The 17,351-nt window shown below is 37.9% G+C and overlaps 1 protein-coding gene across 1 annotated transcript in view; it reads left to right on the top strand.

Annotated features, from left to right (window-relative positions):
- Positions 1-17,351, top strand: part of LOC150081507 (centrosomal protein of 78 kDa) — a 206,933-nt gene that overhangs the window by 112,396 nt on the left and 77,186 nt on the right. The window contains exon 9 of the mRNA XM_090380226.1: positions 1,088-1,173. Within this exon, the coding sequence (XP_090236352.1) occupies positions 1,088-1,173 (86 nt within the window). The remainder of the gene's footprint in view (positions 1-1,087; positions 1,174-17,351) is intronic.

Genomic DNA, 17,351 nt, shown 5'->3' with positions numbered 1-17,351 from the left:
TTGGCCTCTGTTTCCTTTCTAAAGCAGCTGATATTATCAGAGCTGAATTAAGAAGCAAACTTTTGTTTGTTTTTTTTTGTAATTTTTTCTTTTTGATTTCTTTCTTTTGGAATAAGCTTTCCATGAATTCTTAAACAAGTTGCCATATGTGCCATTTGGAAATGTCTTCATTTTATCTAATCATACAGGTCATAAGGGAGCCAGACTTCCCCGTGCCTGTAATGTTTTTAGGAGACCCCAAGGCTACATATAGAACAGTTACACCACTTCCATCTTGAAGAACTTTTTAGGAACAAAAGAAATATGCCCATATTTATTTACCTATTAAATAAATATGTATATATTACATATTTATTTACCTATATAAATATTACCAATAAATATACACTCATATTTATTTACATATTACCTATTATGCCACTAAGAATTTGTGTATATTTTCTTTGAACTATTTTTTGCAAATGGTTTGCTAATCCTCCTGTTTATTATGAATTTTTGTTTGTTTTTAATGTGTCCAACTGTTCAAACCTAACCTAACTATCCATGAACATTTAGTTATTTATATGTTCGTATTTAGTTATCACAAGGGAGTGACTTTGTAGCATCTCTGTGTTGATACTATGATGACAAGTGATTGATCCATGTTTTTCAGTAAATTAATGGAAAATTCCCAATAATAAGGCATTTTTTCTTGCTTGCCCATTTAGTTTCTCTGCATAGGAGAATGATGCACAATATTTTTGCTTTTTTTTTTATGAGTCATATTTGCTGTTTGTGTTGTGTTTGTGGGTCACATTAAGAATATATAAAATCTTTTGTTCAGGGACATGGAGAAACCTATCTCTCCTAATGTTTAGGAATTCAGGAGAGGACATTCATTTATACATGTTAGTGCCAGTGTGAATAAATGAATGGTAATTTTTACCATCCTTGTTAGTAAATATCAGTGTGAGAGAAGATATATATATATATATATATGTGTGTGTGTGTGTCTACCAAATATCATCGTAGTGTTCAGTTTTTTTTTTTTTTTTATGCTTGTTTTATTTTCCTGATAATAATTATACATGATTTGGCACTTTTTAAGCCTCTGCATACAAGACAGAGATCCTTTTCTGCTGAACCTGGAGACAGGAAACATGGTTTAAATACAGCATGCAAGTTTTCCATCAGGTTAGTGTTTCAGTGTTAATGCCATTATTATTATTATTGTTGTTGCTCTTATATATTTCTTCTTGATTGGGGGGGGGGTTACACCTAGTGACATATATTGCTACCAAGTACACAGGGTGGTTATGTCTGGTGTTATGTTTGGTCGAGGAACTCTGACTATGCTACAGGTGTTCAGGATTGTGACTTTCTGGAGTTCCTTGTAGTTGTTCGCTGGGACACCTATTGCTGCTAGGCTGTTATGTAGGATCTTTGACACCATATCTGTGGTTGACATGATAACCTGGATGGTTGTAACTTGTCGCATATGCCACATCTCTTTGATCTCCTGTCTTAGGTTCGTGTACTTTCTGATTTTTTCCATATGGGTTTTCTGCAGGTTGCCAGTGTTGGGTACTGCTATGTCAATCAGTTAAGTAGCCTTTTCCTTCTTGTCCACAAGGGTTATGTCTGGTCTGTTGTGCGGGATTGAGTTATCCATTATTATGGCACGGTCCCAGTACAGCTTGTGGGTTGGGGTCTCAGTACTGCCCGAGGTACACTTTCTTCGATCAAGTGGTATTTCTTTGCTAGCTTCTGATGTATTATCCTGGCTACCAGGTCATGTCTATGAGTGTACTCAGTCTGGGTAATCAACTTGCATCCCATGGTGATGTGCTGCTTGGGTTTTGGATCATTTCTGAGGTGGCCAGGTGGCATCGTTGACATGTGTCATCGGACACTCCGGGCTCCTTGGCAATGTATTTTCTATATTTTCTGATGTTGATTACCTGGTCTTGGATGGGGAGTATGGATCCTTCAGTCTCGGGGAAGAGCAACCCGCTTTTGAGCCATGCATTGGAAGCAGTTTTATCTATGTGACCTTGATGGAGATCATTGTAGTGTCTGCATGGAGTGTTTTCTCTGCCCATCTTTCCAGCTTCGTTTGTGCCTTCTGGTTATGGTTGGTCGAAGGGGACTCCTCACATAGATTGAGCCATGCATTGGAAGCAGTTTTATCTATGTGACCTTGATGGAGATCATTGTAGTGTCTGCATGGAGTGTTTTCTCTGCCCATCTTTCCAGCTTCGTTTGTGCCTTCTGGTTATGGTTGGTCGAAGGGGACTCCTCACATAGATTGAGTGGGTATACCGCTTGTCTACCTTCCTTATGGCCTGGTGGAGTGCTGCTGTGTGTTTTTTTTTCTGGAAGTAATCCTTCAGGTTAGCAATTGCTATTTTCTGTTACTCGATGAGGTGTATCCAGCCCCTTCCTCCTTTCTGAGCAATTGTTAGTCTCTCCACGGCTGACTTCGGGTGGTGTTGGCGACTCTTGGTCATCATTGTCCTTGTCTTTCTCATGATATTGTCCAGCTTGGTGTTAGTCCAATCTATGATCCTGAAGGAGCATGTTAGCACTGGGACTGCATAGGTGTTTATGGCTTTAACTATGTTCCCTCCGTTCAGTTTTGCTTTCAGCAGGCCTTAATTTCCTTGTCCTCTCCCTCAGCACATGGCTTTGATCACTTTATCAGTCTGCAGCTGGTAGTTTCAGTTGATTAATTTTCCCTGGTGAAATCTGTGGGTCTTGCATTTTTCTAGACCAAATTCCATCCTAATATCATTGTTGGATTCTTCGGTGATCCAGAGTAGTTGCTGGAGTTGCTTCTCGGTTCTCGCGTAGAGCTTGATGTCATCCATGTACATCAGGTGGGTGAGGGTGTATAGGTTCTTCCTTCCTTCCTTCTTTGAGGTTATATAGGAACAGACTTCCATCCCTTGTTGTGGAAGCTGATAGCCAAAATAAATTTAAGGCTCAGCTGGATAGGTATTTCGAACGAACGGAGGGGTGAAGTGGAAGGGGTTTTTTTTTTTTTTTTCCTGGCTGATGCTGCATAAGCTTGCTTTCTTGCATCATATGCCTCTACTAATGCTAATATCTGTACTTGCTGCTGTTGAGCATGGTTGATAGCGGGTTGGACAGAATCACAGTGGGCTCAGGGCATCTCCCTGAAAGATTCCTCTCCTGATGGGGATTGGCCTGGTTGTGATGTTTTTGACCTTAATGGTGGTACTCTATTTCACCATCGTTTCTCCTAGGAGTCACTATCAGATTGACTTTGTAGACGTTCAGCGCCTCTATTAGCCAGCTATGAGGCACGGAGTCGAAGGCCTTGTGGTAATCTATGCAGGCTGTGTACACATTGCGCCGCTTTTCGTAGACTTGCTCTATAACCGCGGCATCTATGATTAATTGCCCCTCGCATACTTTGCTCAGCCACTTGCATCCTTTCTGCTGTTCGGCCATTATGTTCTGGCTCTCCAAGTGGTCTGATATCTTCCTGGTTATGCAGCTGGTCAGGATCTTGTACATTATTGGGAGGCAGGTGATTGGCCTGTATTTCACCCAGTTTCTTGCATCTTCATCTTTAGGCTTCAGATATGTGATTCCTTGAGTGAGAAACTTTGGGATTGTCTCTGGGTCCTTATCATTTGGGTGAACTGCTCTGCCAGTGCTTGTGTGTGTGCAAATGAGCTTCTTGTACCAGTAGTTGTGGACGTTATCTATTCCTGGAGTTCGCCAGTTGTGAGAGTTCTTGATCGTCTGTTTTACTTCGTCTTCTTCCCAAATTTCCCACTCTTATCTCTTGTACATCCTTGGTTTTCTTGCGTTCTAGTTCTATTCAGGTGGTTCAGCTGTTATGTCTTACTTCCCTGCTCCATAAGTTGCCCCACATCTCCTCAATCGTCTTCTGCTCGGGTGGTCCATTCCCTTCTTTCCCATTTTCTCCGACACTCCTGTAGAAGGCTCTTTGGTCCTCATCGAAGATTCGGTTGTTTATTTTCCTCTAGGAGCTTTGTAGTTGATTGCTCATGTCCTGCTTGATTTTTTCCAAGATTGCAGGAGCTATCAGGTTCTTCTTGCTGAATGCGAGGAGGTTCTGCTTCAGTGTGTCCAAGTACTCTCCTATTCTCTGATTTCTTGTCTCATTTTGCTGTGGATGATATCTTTCTTGAGGTTGCTCTTCACTTTTCCAATCAATTTCTTACTCCTATTACCCCGTTGGTACTGGGTCAATTGGCCTATCTTGACTCTTAATTCTTCTATCTTCTGCTGAAATCTTTTTCCTTCTGTTTTTGATTCTTCTGCTGCTGGTCTCTTGTTTCTCTTCCATTAATCCTAGTGGCTGCTATGGCAACACAATACATGGCTGTGTGGATGGCCTCCAGTGTTGCACCATTGTTGTCGAGGTAGTGTGGTATTATTTGCTGATTGAGGTGGTCCGTAACTCTTCACAAGGTTCTATTGGGCCTCTGCTTCGGTATCACGTGGGTCTTTTTGGGGTCCATTCCTTCGAGTTCTATTGGGTCTTCTTCCACTCATCCTCCATTCTGGATATCATGACCTTGTCTCTTTCCACTTCAGCTGATATGGGTTGTATTTCTTCTTGCTCTTCCTCCTCTGGTTTGGTGGTGGTATGTTCTTCCTCCTCTGGTTCCATATTGACCATATTCTTTATCCTTTGTAGTTGATTGCTCATGTCCTGCTTGATTTTTTCCAAGATTGCAGAAGCTATCAGGTTCTTCTTGACAATGGTCCTTCTCTGGTTCGCTATTCGTTGTTCAGTGATCTGAATATCCAGGAATTGTTCCAGCCACTTGGTATATAGTCTTGTCCTGTACGTTATTATTATTATTATTGTTGCTCCTATATTATTTCTCCCTGATTGGGGTTCCACCTCATGATGGGTATTGCTACCAAGTACACAGGGTGGTTGGTGTTATATCTGCTGTTAATATTGGTCGAGGAACTCTCTGACTATCCCACAGGTGTTCAGGATTGTGACTTTCTGGAGTTCCTTAAGTGTTCACTGGGAGATCTATTGCTGCTAGATAAGATCTTTGGCACCGTACCAATGATTGACATGATGATCGGGATGGTTGTTTATTATTATTATTATTATTATTGCTTTCATATTATTATTAAATGAAACCTTCTTTGTAAAATTTTGTAACTTTGTATTAGAATGAGAACTCTAGCCTTTTATACTATGGTACAGTTGCACATAGTATTTATATTAGTAATGGTAAATGATACAAGAAAGCAAGCTTATACAGCACCATCCACAACCCCTCCTCCCCCCAAAATTTCATTTCACATCTGTCCATCCCCTGTCATAGTTTTTCTAACTCCTTGAATTTATTCAAATTATCCACTTGTACATTACTAGATGGAAGTTTGTTCCAACAATCAAATACCTGTGGTTGAAGCAAATTTCGACACATCTATCTTTTAACCATCCTTCCCAATTTGAATTTATGCCCTTTCATGTGTGTAATCTGGGCAAGAAATAAGATGCCATCAGCAATGCACTTACTCAGTCTATTTAAAGCCTTAAACATTTCAATCAGATCTCCTAACAGCTGCCTAGTCTCCAGATGCTGCAATTTGCAGAACTGAAGCCTTTCTTTTTTTTGGCACTACACAGTTGTAGACCGAAGAATAATCATCAACAAAGCCACACACACACACACACATAGCTTTTCAGAGTCATTTGAAGAAGGCCCAGTTTGATTGGAGAGATCGACAAGCCATTAAAAATTATATGAAAATCAAACAACAAAAATTGAATTTCAAAATAATGAAGCAATAGTCAAGATAAAAGGAGTTAGGGAGGGGGGTGTGCATTATCACTATTACTATTTACCTTACACATGGAAGACATTTTAGAGAAAGTGAAGTGTAAAACTAAAGGAATAAGCATAGGAGGAGTTTAGTTGCAATTCATACATTTTACAGATGATATAGCTGCACTAGTGGGAAATGAAGATTTGAAAAATACAATAGAAGTAATAGAAGAAGTTTTCCATTTTTTGTGTTACTTCTTTCCATGGAAGAAGTAACACAAAAAAAAGACAAAAATAATCGTTAACGGAAAAAAAAATCAAAGAAAAACAGACAATGTAGAAATAGATAACAAGAAAATTTAACAAATAAGTTAATTTGTATATCTTGGAAGCAACATACAAGAGGTTGGCAAAAGCCATTCAGAAATAAAAAGAATAATTGCAATAGTAAAAGAAGCACTTAGGAAAAAGAAATAATTTATTGCAAGCAAGATAAACAAAGAAAAGAGGAAGATATTTGTGAAAACTTATATATGGAGTATACTGCTGTATGGATGTGAAAAAACATGGTCAATAACAGCAACAGACTGGAGGAGAATTGAAGCATTTGAGATGTTTTGCTGGAGAACCTTGATGAAAATCAACTGGAGAGACAAAAAGATGAATGAAGAGGTCCTCAGATTAGCTGAGGAAAAAAGAACAATCAAGAGAATCATAATAAAGAGGAAGATTCAGTTCCTAGGATATCTCTGGAGACAATGATTGGATGGTAAACATACTAGGACAGCTTTAAGGGAAAAGAAGTAGAGGACGACCACTTGATGATGTTGTGCTCCAACTCTCAAGAATGAACTACAGTGAGGCAAAACAAAAAATCCAAATTCGAGATGAGTGGAGAAAAAAGAACTCAGTGGTGACAGGGCTTGGCCCCTATGCCAAGCCCTTATGAATGATTATGATGAAGCCTTTCTCGGTAAGAGTTTTCTGAACCTCACTAATCTTGTTGCTCTTTTTTGCACCTGTTCCAACAGAACATGTCCTTAATAAAATGAGGATTCTAGACCTGTATGTAGTCTCAAGATAAGTCCTAAGCATTGGCTTGATACAACAGGATAATCACCTTTTTCCTATTGCCAAAAAGGTGATTATTCTGTTAACCCCCATGGGCTGTCTTGGCAGTTTCTGTCATATGTCAATCAGATTGATCAGATGTGATTGCCCCTTAACAAATCCTTGCTGTGATTGCCATATAACTGCATTCCTGAGTAGATGATTCTACTTTACTTCTTTAACCAGTAACTCCGTTATTTTCCCAGCAACAGAACTCAAGCTGCCAGATCTGTATTTACTCATGTCACCCTTTGATTCTCCCTTTGTGAATTGCGAATACATATGCACAACTCTAATAGGGATCTCTCTTGAATCCACAGATGCACTCAATAATGGCCAAAGGTTTGCTTGCTTCTTTTGCTGCTTGCCTTAATATAATTAGATACATCACATCCACACCAGGTGCTTTTTTTTTATATATATATATATAGCTTCAACAATATCCTATCCACCTTCCTCTCAGTTATCATTAAATCATTTAGCTCCATGTTAGAATTTGACATGCTACCGCCATTCCCATCTCTGTAAAATTCCTCATGTGAATGTAGATGCAAAATACCTATTCAGTTTTTTAGCAACCTTTGCAGGATCATTAACAGTTAAACCATTCATATTATCTAGTGAACCAATGTGATTCATCCCCTTTTCCCAAGCTTTCATCCCCAAGCTTTCGACACTGTTATGCATGGAAGACTATTGTACAAATTGGAGCAGAATGGTATTAAGGGTAAGTTGCTACGATGTATAAAAGGGTGGTTGAGTGGGAGAAGACAAAGGGTGGTAATCAATGGATGCTGCTCTTCGTGCACTAATGTTATTGGTGGAGTTCCACAGGGTTCGGTGTTTGACCCACTGTTGTTTTTTATATTTATCAATGATATTGATGAAGATATATCAGGCTTAGTGTCAAAGTTTGCAGATGATACAAAGGTTGGCAGGGTTATTAATGACAGTAATGGCAGTGTGCTACTGCAACAGGATCTAGAAAATTTGGGCAGATGGGCTAAGAAGTGGCAACTTCTCAGCCCATCTGCCCAAAGTTTAACATTGACAAATGCAATAATAAAAAACAAGAAGAGAAATCTCCTGAGTCTTCACCTCAAGAGGAGATGTACATAGAAAGGAAAGAAACAGACAATTCAGTTTTAGAATTCTTTGTTGAAGAAGAAATAGATGTAGGGTGTCCGTATTTGAAGAAATACGGAGAGACAAAACAGAGAAACATAAGTCCACTGCCCTTTGAAACATCCCAAAGCAACTACTGAACCTAAGCAATGAACCAGTTCATACAATGGAAATGTCAAGGTTTCTGTAGAAACATTGATGAAGTTCAACTTCCTATAGACTAGTACATGTCAATCTGCCTATGCTTCCAAGATACACACCTTAAGACACAAGACAATCCAAAAATAAGGAGCTATACAATGTACTGTAAGGGTAGAGTAAGTAAAGGGTCGGCTCATGGTGGCATGGCCATTCTTGTGAATACTCTTTTCTCGGTGCAGCAATTCCCATTTATGAGCCAATCTCAAAGCAGTAGCAGTCCACCTAATGGGATTTTTCATTCTTATATTTACTACCCAAAAATCACATCACCTATGATGAACTGAATGATCCCATCTATAGCTATCCACTCCATTCTGCATCTTAGGTGACCTGAATGGCCACAGCCCTTTGTGGGGTAGCACAGACACCAGTAGATGAGGGCAGATTCTGATGAAAATATGCAATCACCACAACCTCTCTCTCTCTCTCTCCTGAAGCACGGAACTAAGACCTTTTTGATGTGAAAACATCTTTGGTGGCACCTACTAAATTTCGAACTGTAGTAAAACCAATTTGTCACAATTTTGTGTTGCGGAAACGATGTCATTTCTGGTTTGAACATACTTGGCAGCACCTACTAAATTTTGGACTGTAGTAAAATCAATTTGTCATGATTTTGCGGCATGGCACTGACATCATTTGATGCCATTTTCGCTTTGTTGATTTGATTGACAAACCGGAAATGACGCTTTTTGCAACACAGAAATGATGTGCCACAGAACAGTGAATTCCAAGGGGATGAAAGAGGTGTCAAACAGAGGTGCCAATGATATCATTTCCTGTTTGTCGATTTGATCAGCAAATGGATGGAAATGACGATTTTGCAACACGATTTTGTCAATTTGAAGCACCATTCATGCGACAAGGCATGGATGGTGCTTCAAATCAACACATCTCTCATTTATCTGGCGTTATTTTCTTGTAACACATGAATGTATGTGAGTTTAAAGCTTGATGCTCCCGAAGCCTTGCTAGCGGAGACAGACACTAACATGTCGATCATTGCAATGGCATCTTTGTTCTCGCCCATAGGATCTTTGGAAGCGTTATTTAGCCACAGCAAAATGTGTGTGTGTGGACTACTCTGATGTTGAAATTTTATGTTCATATTAAATATTTCAGACTGAAGTATGACGCTAATGTCACTAACGTAGATTTGGTAGACTAAGTAGGGATGTGAGCATAAAACTTTACATTGTTCGTGTCTTCGTTCACTAGCATTGCCTTCTGCATGAAGTCCATGTTGCTCGCATCATCCTCATTAATGATGTGCCCCTTATTTCTAACTTATACAATAGCTGAAGCAGGCACGACCAACCGATTTCATTGGCTTTCAGAGTCAAGAACGTTGTGGATTTACCGAGCTGTCTAATCATAGTGAATAGATCGCACTTACGTTAAGCCCAGTAGTAGGTCGAGTTTGGAATTGTCCTTAGGAAGGCCAAATTGTTTTCGATACAGCTGTTAATGTATTCTTTGGATTGAATTTGCTCGCCAGTCAATTTTTTTCCCTTTATCTATGTATTTGAAAGCCACCATCAAAGAGTCTTTTGTTCTCAGTCTCATTATCTTCATTGCTACGTAAAGGAGATGATATGGAGTAACACTGCATCAGTCAGATCATCTGAGCTTGCTCGTTGCCATCGTGAATGGAGTCACACATAAATCCTCTCTGAATGCTCTGAATTGTTCAAGATAAATGCTGAGAAAGGACAGTTTCTCTGTGTGCTCATCATACAGAAAGTTCTGCAGTACGTTAGTTTCTCCTGGAGCGATGCCCTTGCTCCATAAAAACCAAAATCAAATCAAACCTGGAGCAATTCCAAGATATTTATCATTGCTCCACAACAAAAACATTTGCTGTTGGGCGATGAGACTTTCTTCGATTGGAACTGCTTCGCTTATATCATATTTAGCCAAATTAATTTCCGTGACTCTCATCAAAGAATGACTGATTTGTCATGATTTGATACAATCGACCAAATATTGACCAAAACTGTTGCCCAAATATTGAATCCATGTGTCAACAACTCACTTTCTTACTAACCCTGATCAAATAGCTGGACTTATGTATTTTCTTACGTTTTATATGCATGTTTATACAATGATTGTCATCGATCTCCCTTGGCAAGCAATGGACTATCATTTTGACTAAAACGAGCACGTTGATCACTTAGCCTAGAATGTCTTATTGTCCATATGCGTGTCTCAGATGCTTTTATTGCATGAATGGTAAGTGAGGAGGAATAAGACTCTCTGTCACTAAATCGAACTTTGTTAAATGGGATGGAATTTCTGGGTAGACAAACCCTTTCGACTTAGATAGCGCTGGAATGGTGTTGTTCTTAAGTGATCTTCTGCAACTATTACACACAAGAATCCCATTGAAATGCAGTGCATTTCAATGGGATTGAAACGTCAGGAAATGCAGTGCATATCAATGGTGCGTCTTTAGCAGCTGGTTTCTTTGTGTAGTTTTGAACCATAGATGATTGCAAATGTAGCATACAGAACAGAAATAATTTTTCATAAATATCCTTTCAAACTCTTGATGTGCATTCTTATATAAATATTAGTCGGTTAAGGTAAAGAGCTTAATTTAATTAAAGGATTCAATATTTGGGCAACAGTTTTGGTCAATATTTTATCGATTGTATCAAATCACGACAAATCAGTCATTCTTTGATGACCATTTAAACTCATCTGCTCCACAGTCGGAGAAATGTTCCATTGTACATAATGAATACTCACTTCGGGTATATCATTGTTAGATGGAGTGGCATTGCTTGTTGAAGGCACTGCTAAATCCATTGCTTGATTTTCTGTTTGTCTTTTATGCAATCTCAACAGTCTTTGTTGTTCTCACACACTCATTGCTACCTACATCTTTATTTTCTTAGGTTAGCTTGCTCGATTCTCTCGACAGTGCTCTGCATTTGACTTAGGTATCGTTGAACACAAAGGCTATAGCAGTGTGGCATTCAGTCCCTTTCACCACTCAGAAAATTATTGATGTGAAAACATCCATAATTAGACTAATGACTTTGATTTCACTAACCTCTTCCAAACATTGATTCGGTAGAGTAAGTAGCGGGTGTGTGCATAAAACATTAAAGCATTCATACTAAATATTTTGGACTGGAGCACAATGCTAATGTCACGTAGTTTTGGTACACTAAGTAGCAGGCCTGAGCATAAAACTTACATCGTTCATGACTGGTTTAGCTTTGTTTGATTTTTAAAATGGTTCTGATTTTTATCAAAGATGTTTTCACATAAAACATCTTTCGTGCGTATAGGGTACACATGCAGTTTTTTTTTTTTTTTTTTTTTTTTCATTTTCTGAATCATGCCTCTTCTGGAATAGGTCTATTTCCTTTTCCAGTGGAAAGTTATCAAAAGCTATTAAATAGGGACCATTATCTGGTAGCCTTTACATTCACTGTCAGTACATCTTGTCATTGCAGCAGAACACCCATTTGGAAATTTGAAAGTGCCAATTGGGAGTCTTACAGTAAACTAACCTCATTTTATACAAAAATAATCAGTGAAGAGTTAATAAATGATGCAGTAGCATATATCATAGAAAGTATAGTGCAAGCTGCCACATAGTTCATTTAAAAAACATCTACAGTTTCCTTCTGTCTGAAGTCATGTGGACTGTTGAGTGTGCAGATGTGAGAAACAGCACAAAATAAAGCATGAAACAAGTTTCTTCAACATCCTACCACCAAGAACCTAATGCTATTCAACTGATCATGCCCAAAAGCCAAAAATGTTCCTGGAATCTGTTTTTTTTTTATCCTCCATAAACTAATCCACTGGCATGAAAGCTGTCTACAAAATACATAAAATGCATGGTAAATACAGAAACTCTGCCTCCCAGTATTGCAGTATAATGGATGTACCATTGCTGAACCTACTGCATTAGCAAAATCATTAGGTAGGGCATTTGCTTGTGTATCAGCACGGACATCTTACTCCTAGGAGTTATAATGTACAAATACTGGATAGAAAAATTTAAGCTGAACTTTTGTTCTAATAGAACTGAATTGTACAATAAACCTTTTACATTGAAAGAACTCCATACAGCACTGTTACTGTCATGAGTTCAGTCAGACCTGATGATATACATTATGAGATGCTAAAATAACTTACAGCAACGTCAGTGAATTTGTTCTCTGTAGCCAGATATTTATGTAGGATATTTTTCACGATTCTTGGCTATATCTTGACAAATTTTTTGGCAAAGATCCCACCATATCAAATAACTACTGTTCCGTAGCCCCGACCAGTTGTATCTGCAGTCTTGGGACGACTGGTTGGTGCTAGTCCGTCCAATACCCAGTGTAACTTTAGCTGCAAGAGATCTATATTGACCATTTAGTAAGAATGGAAACCAATATATGAGATGCTATTATCAAATTAGAATATCTGGTATTCATGTACTTTACTATTGAAAAGCATATGATATGGCATGACGATCTCTATAACTTGGTACCCAGATCAATAGTATCATTGCATGGGCCTAAAAAAATGGTTTCCAATTTTCAATGCAAAACACCATGTATGTGTAAATTTTTGCCATAAACGTAATTTCCATCTTGATCCAGAATTAAAACTAGATGGACAGCTCATCCCACTAAAATTATATGTCAAATTTTTAAGATTAATACTAGATAAAAAATTGACTGTTCTTTAGCATATCTGCTAGCTGCAAACAAACTGCACGAGAGGAAACTCAACATGCTATGTGTCCTGTCATCAGCCTTTTGGGGAGCACATTACCTACCTTTCTCCAGTTATACTGTGTTCTTGTTCAATCTAAACTAGATTTTGGTGCCCCAGTGCCAGGAGCGGATTAAGGTCGGTTGAGGCCCCAGGTGCAGAAGAAAATATTGGGCCCCTTAAAAAAAAAAGAAAGAGACAAGGAAAATAAAAATACGTGTTAACCATTTTTTTAAATAAGTAAAAAATATTATGTACTATTAATGTTTTATTTCCAATAAAATTCAGTATGTATAATATAATTAATAATAGCATAATAACAATCACAAAGTTTTGAACTAATAGTTGAACATATTAGTTTAACTATTAGTTGAACTAATATGTTCAACTAATTTGTTGGGGTTTTGCATGGGCCCTTCAGAAGTCGGGGCCCAGGGTGCACGCCCGGTGCGCCCGCCGTTAAATCCGCCTCTGCCTAGTGTATGACTCGGCTAAGAAAAGTGCCCTTAGATAGTTGGACACAGTCCCCTCATAATGCTATTTGTATTGTCACATGAGCTTTTCGTACATCTCCTATTCGCAGTTTGCATTCACAGTAGGAGCTAATGAACCAGCTCTGTCCATCTGGTGTCAATAACTAGCACTGTAATATGATTTTAAACTAAGATTCCTCCCAGATCACCAACATGGCCAACCTTATTTTGTTTCCTGCTGTGAGAATCTGTATTGAAGTGCCAATAGACCTATAGGAATTTGAGCATGATGCTAGTTATTGACACCAGATGGACAGAGCTGGTTCATTAGCATTCTACTGTGAATGCAAACTGTGAATAGGAGATGTATGGAAAGCTCATGTGACAATACAAATAGCGTTATGATCCAACTATTTAAGGGCACTTTTCTTAGCCGAGTTATACACGGTGCACCAAAATCTAGTTTAGAATTTTTCAATCTTTCATTCTTGAAGTTGGAGAAAAATGACCCTAGCTACCTACTCGTGGCTTCCAACAACTACATGTGGTCCCACCATTTTCAATTTGCTGATTATACACCAGTTTACACTGTTGGCTCTAAATCTGAAATTCTAACAGGAGCAGCAGCAGTTTTTTCAGACATAATTCTGTCAAGCCGACTCCTTAGATTGCAGCATATACACAGCTGAATTATATGCAGCTGTGTATATGCTTCAATCTGCTTACAACTTGCTTTAGAATATCTCATGACCAAACGTCACAAAAAGAATTTTTATATAGACTCCTTGAATATGCTACAAGCTTTACAAAGTGAAAAAAAATTCTCTCTCTCTCTCTCTCTCTCTCTCTCCCTCCCTCCCTCCCTCCTGTTCCATATGCAGATTATAATTATGTGGTCTGATATGGCTGCTTTCACAATGGTAAACATCCTGGAATAAGGAAATTTCAAACAAACTACATCAAATTAAACTGACAATTAATCTATGGCAGTCTAGCACGTGTAAAAATCTGCTGTGAAGCAGTAGTCGTCACCTTATTCAGGATTGGTTTTACACATCTGATTCATTCCCACCTACTACATACAGAGAAAACCCACTATAATTAAATTGTGATGCCATTCTAACAGTAAAACATTTTCTCACTGAATATTCCCTCTTCAGTAATGGGCTTTGGTTGTGCTTTAAATATTTGGGCCCACCTTAGGGATACTAAATACACTCCAGCAACTGTTAATTGATGAAATAAACATGAATGTTTTTTCCTTATTTTGCAAGTATTTAACCTCTTCCATATCACTTAGTTGTGCTGCTAATTTTTAGACTATTGCCTCTAAATGTTTTTAATATAGACATGTAAAAACTTCCTTGAGAGTGTTTTCAACTCCAATGATTTGATTGCTTTTACATCAAAACTGGAACAATATGGTCTTAGTAGCCCATGTGCTATTGAATCCCAGATCAAACCTTCCATTTTAAAACTGTTGTATCATATGGTGTAAAAACCAAGTCTTAATATCTACAAACAGAATGATGGAAACGTGAAGGTATTCAAAAAACAAAAACATTGTTTTTGAACAGAATAACTGCACAATGTGTGAGTGATAATAAATACTTGACAATTTACTTTTCAGTTCTCAAAAAGTAAATTCTTAAGATTGCCAATTTATTTATAGTAAATACTATAAATAGAATATTATATATTACAGAAGTATTTGTACTTCTCTAATATATAATAAGGGATTGTTTAGAAGGAAATAATTAGAAAACAATTTGCAGTATAGTACTAAACAGGACACAAGGAATAGTTCCCTATGTAAGGGAGCTCTATGCTTGCTACTTTGTCACAGTGTAATAAAATGCCATGATGTTAGCATTCAATCAAAAGAACAGAAATATCATTCATTGCTAGAAATATGTACAAAATGTATATTTAAAAGGTACAATATGTACCACTTCATGGCCAAAAGATCAGGGGTTTTACAAGAAATAACAAATAAATTGGTAGGTTGGAGCCCAACATAAAAGTAAAGTAGTCCACATTGTGAGTAAAAAATAGAAATATTAGATGTAAAATAAATAAAAGAATATATGTAAAGTATCCATAGAAATAAATTAAGAATGGCAAAAAAATGTTTACATAGCATAACAATTTAGATCAAACTAAATTGACTGAAGTTAATCTGAGTAATCAGAATTACGTGGTCTCGAATTGAATTGGTCAGCAATGTTTTATTTTCAAAGGTCCATATAACATTGTGCAAGCTGAGAGAAATATCTGTCTGAAGACATCAGCAGAACTGGTGGCAACTAGCGATTAAGAAGGACTGTGTTAAAGGAAAACATGATCCAGAATGCATTTTCAATACATTTTATTCTCCACAAACATGTTGAAGTTGGCATCCAGCTCTTGGACAGGTAGAAGCATCTGAGCTGGCAGAAAAACAATCTGAAAGGTCGATCAAGTTTTATGAAAGCATAGTTTAGGAGCTACTCTAAGAGCTGGTGGTGGGATTCTCCACTAATACACATCCTAGAAATCCACTAATACACATCCTAGCTGGTGGTGTGAAAATTTGGCAAAAGTAGCTTAACTGTAGTGACAAGTCTGAGTGTGTTGATAATTGTATCTGCAGTTTGAGCCATTGCTATCTGAAAATAATAAAGCACTCAAAACCTATGTTTGGATTATTGTTTATTTCCGAATTGGAAATATGCACATAATGGAGTCAAATATTTTGTGGTATTTTCTTACTCTTCAGTGACAGCTGTCTTTGCAATATCATCGTCACCAAAGATCATTTCGGTCACAAGAACTTTGTGACCAAAGTGTGACTTTGCACCAAGCTAAATGGATCTGGGCACTGTTTGGTGTAATTAGTGGCTTGTGAACAGCTGCACAACCATGGTAACCCATATCATGCAGTGTCCTGTGCACTATACTGGTTGTTGACACGTGTCCCAGTTGTCTCACTGAGAGCCTGTGTGTCCTATGACATTGACCTGCATACCAAGCAGACAATCCTTTGCAGGGTTCTCTTGTCATATTCCATCAGCTTGGGAGTTTACTGGGTTGTTTGTTTCATAATGGTTTCAGCACCAATTTGCTTCCTTTTGCAGGTCACATCACCAGTCATCGACCTAGACACGATCATCAGTACCATTGAAATGTCACATACAACTGATCTATTATGTGGCATGCTATTATTATTCCATGCTGGAAGTCTGTTAACTCCATCGATCACAATATCTTGTATTCACTATCATTACGATTTTCTTGAATGCCTCTCATTTATGGTTGTTTCTGACACATGGGGTTGGTTAGAGCATGACCAACTGTCAATGGAGGGGTGTCTGGATATTAATAGTAGAGTGGTGTATGCACATATTACCGGTCAGTTCACTGGAAAGTGTGAAATAGCCAAAGTGTGCAATTTTGAAGTGAAGCAACCAAAGTAGAATGGCACAATTTATATGGATTGTGCCATTCTACTTTGGCTAAGATATTTTTGGTTAAGATATTTTTCTTAACTGACATAATTGTGATGTTATTACGTGTGGTGTTTTTTTATTTCTGATGTTGCTTTAACTGAGTTTAACTGTATACATTTGGTGCCAAAGATAATATGAAGAATATTAAATAGAAAGATGATAAGTAGAATGGAGGAAAACATAGGAGGAGGAGTGGGTGGGCAAACAAGTGATGCAATAGATATTGATGAGAATGTTGACAGAAAGACATCTGGAAGCAAAAAAAGATGTATATATATATATATATATGCTTTATAGTTTTGAAGAAGGCTTTTGATTGGATAAATTATTGAATATATTAGAAAGAATAGGAGTGTATTGGTTGTGGATACAAGCATGATTGTTCATTATATTGGGGACAAAAAGTTATAGTTAGGGTAGGAAAGTTATAGACAAGGTGACACAAAGTA

This window comes from Mastigoproctus giganteus, chromosome 8 (assembly GCF_048544385.1).
Source record: "Mastigoproctus giganteus isolate SK-2022 chromosome 8, ASM4854438v1, whole genome shotgun sequence".
In the NCBI taxonomy this organism is placed as follows: Eukaryota; Metazoa; Arthropoda; class Arachnida; order Uropygi; family Thelyphonidae; genus Mastigoproctus; species Mastigoproctus giganteus.
Note: the sequence above shows the minus strand (reverse complement) of the source record. Positions and strands in the feature narration are given on the sequence as shown.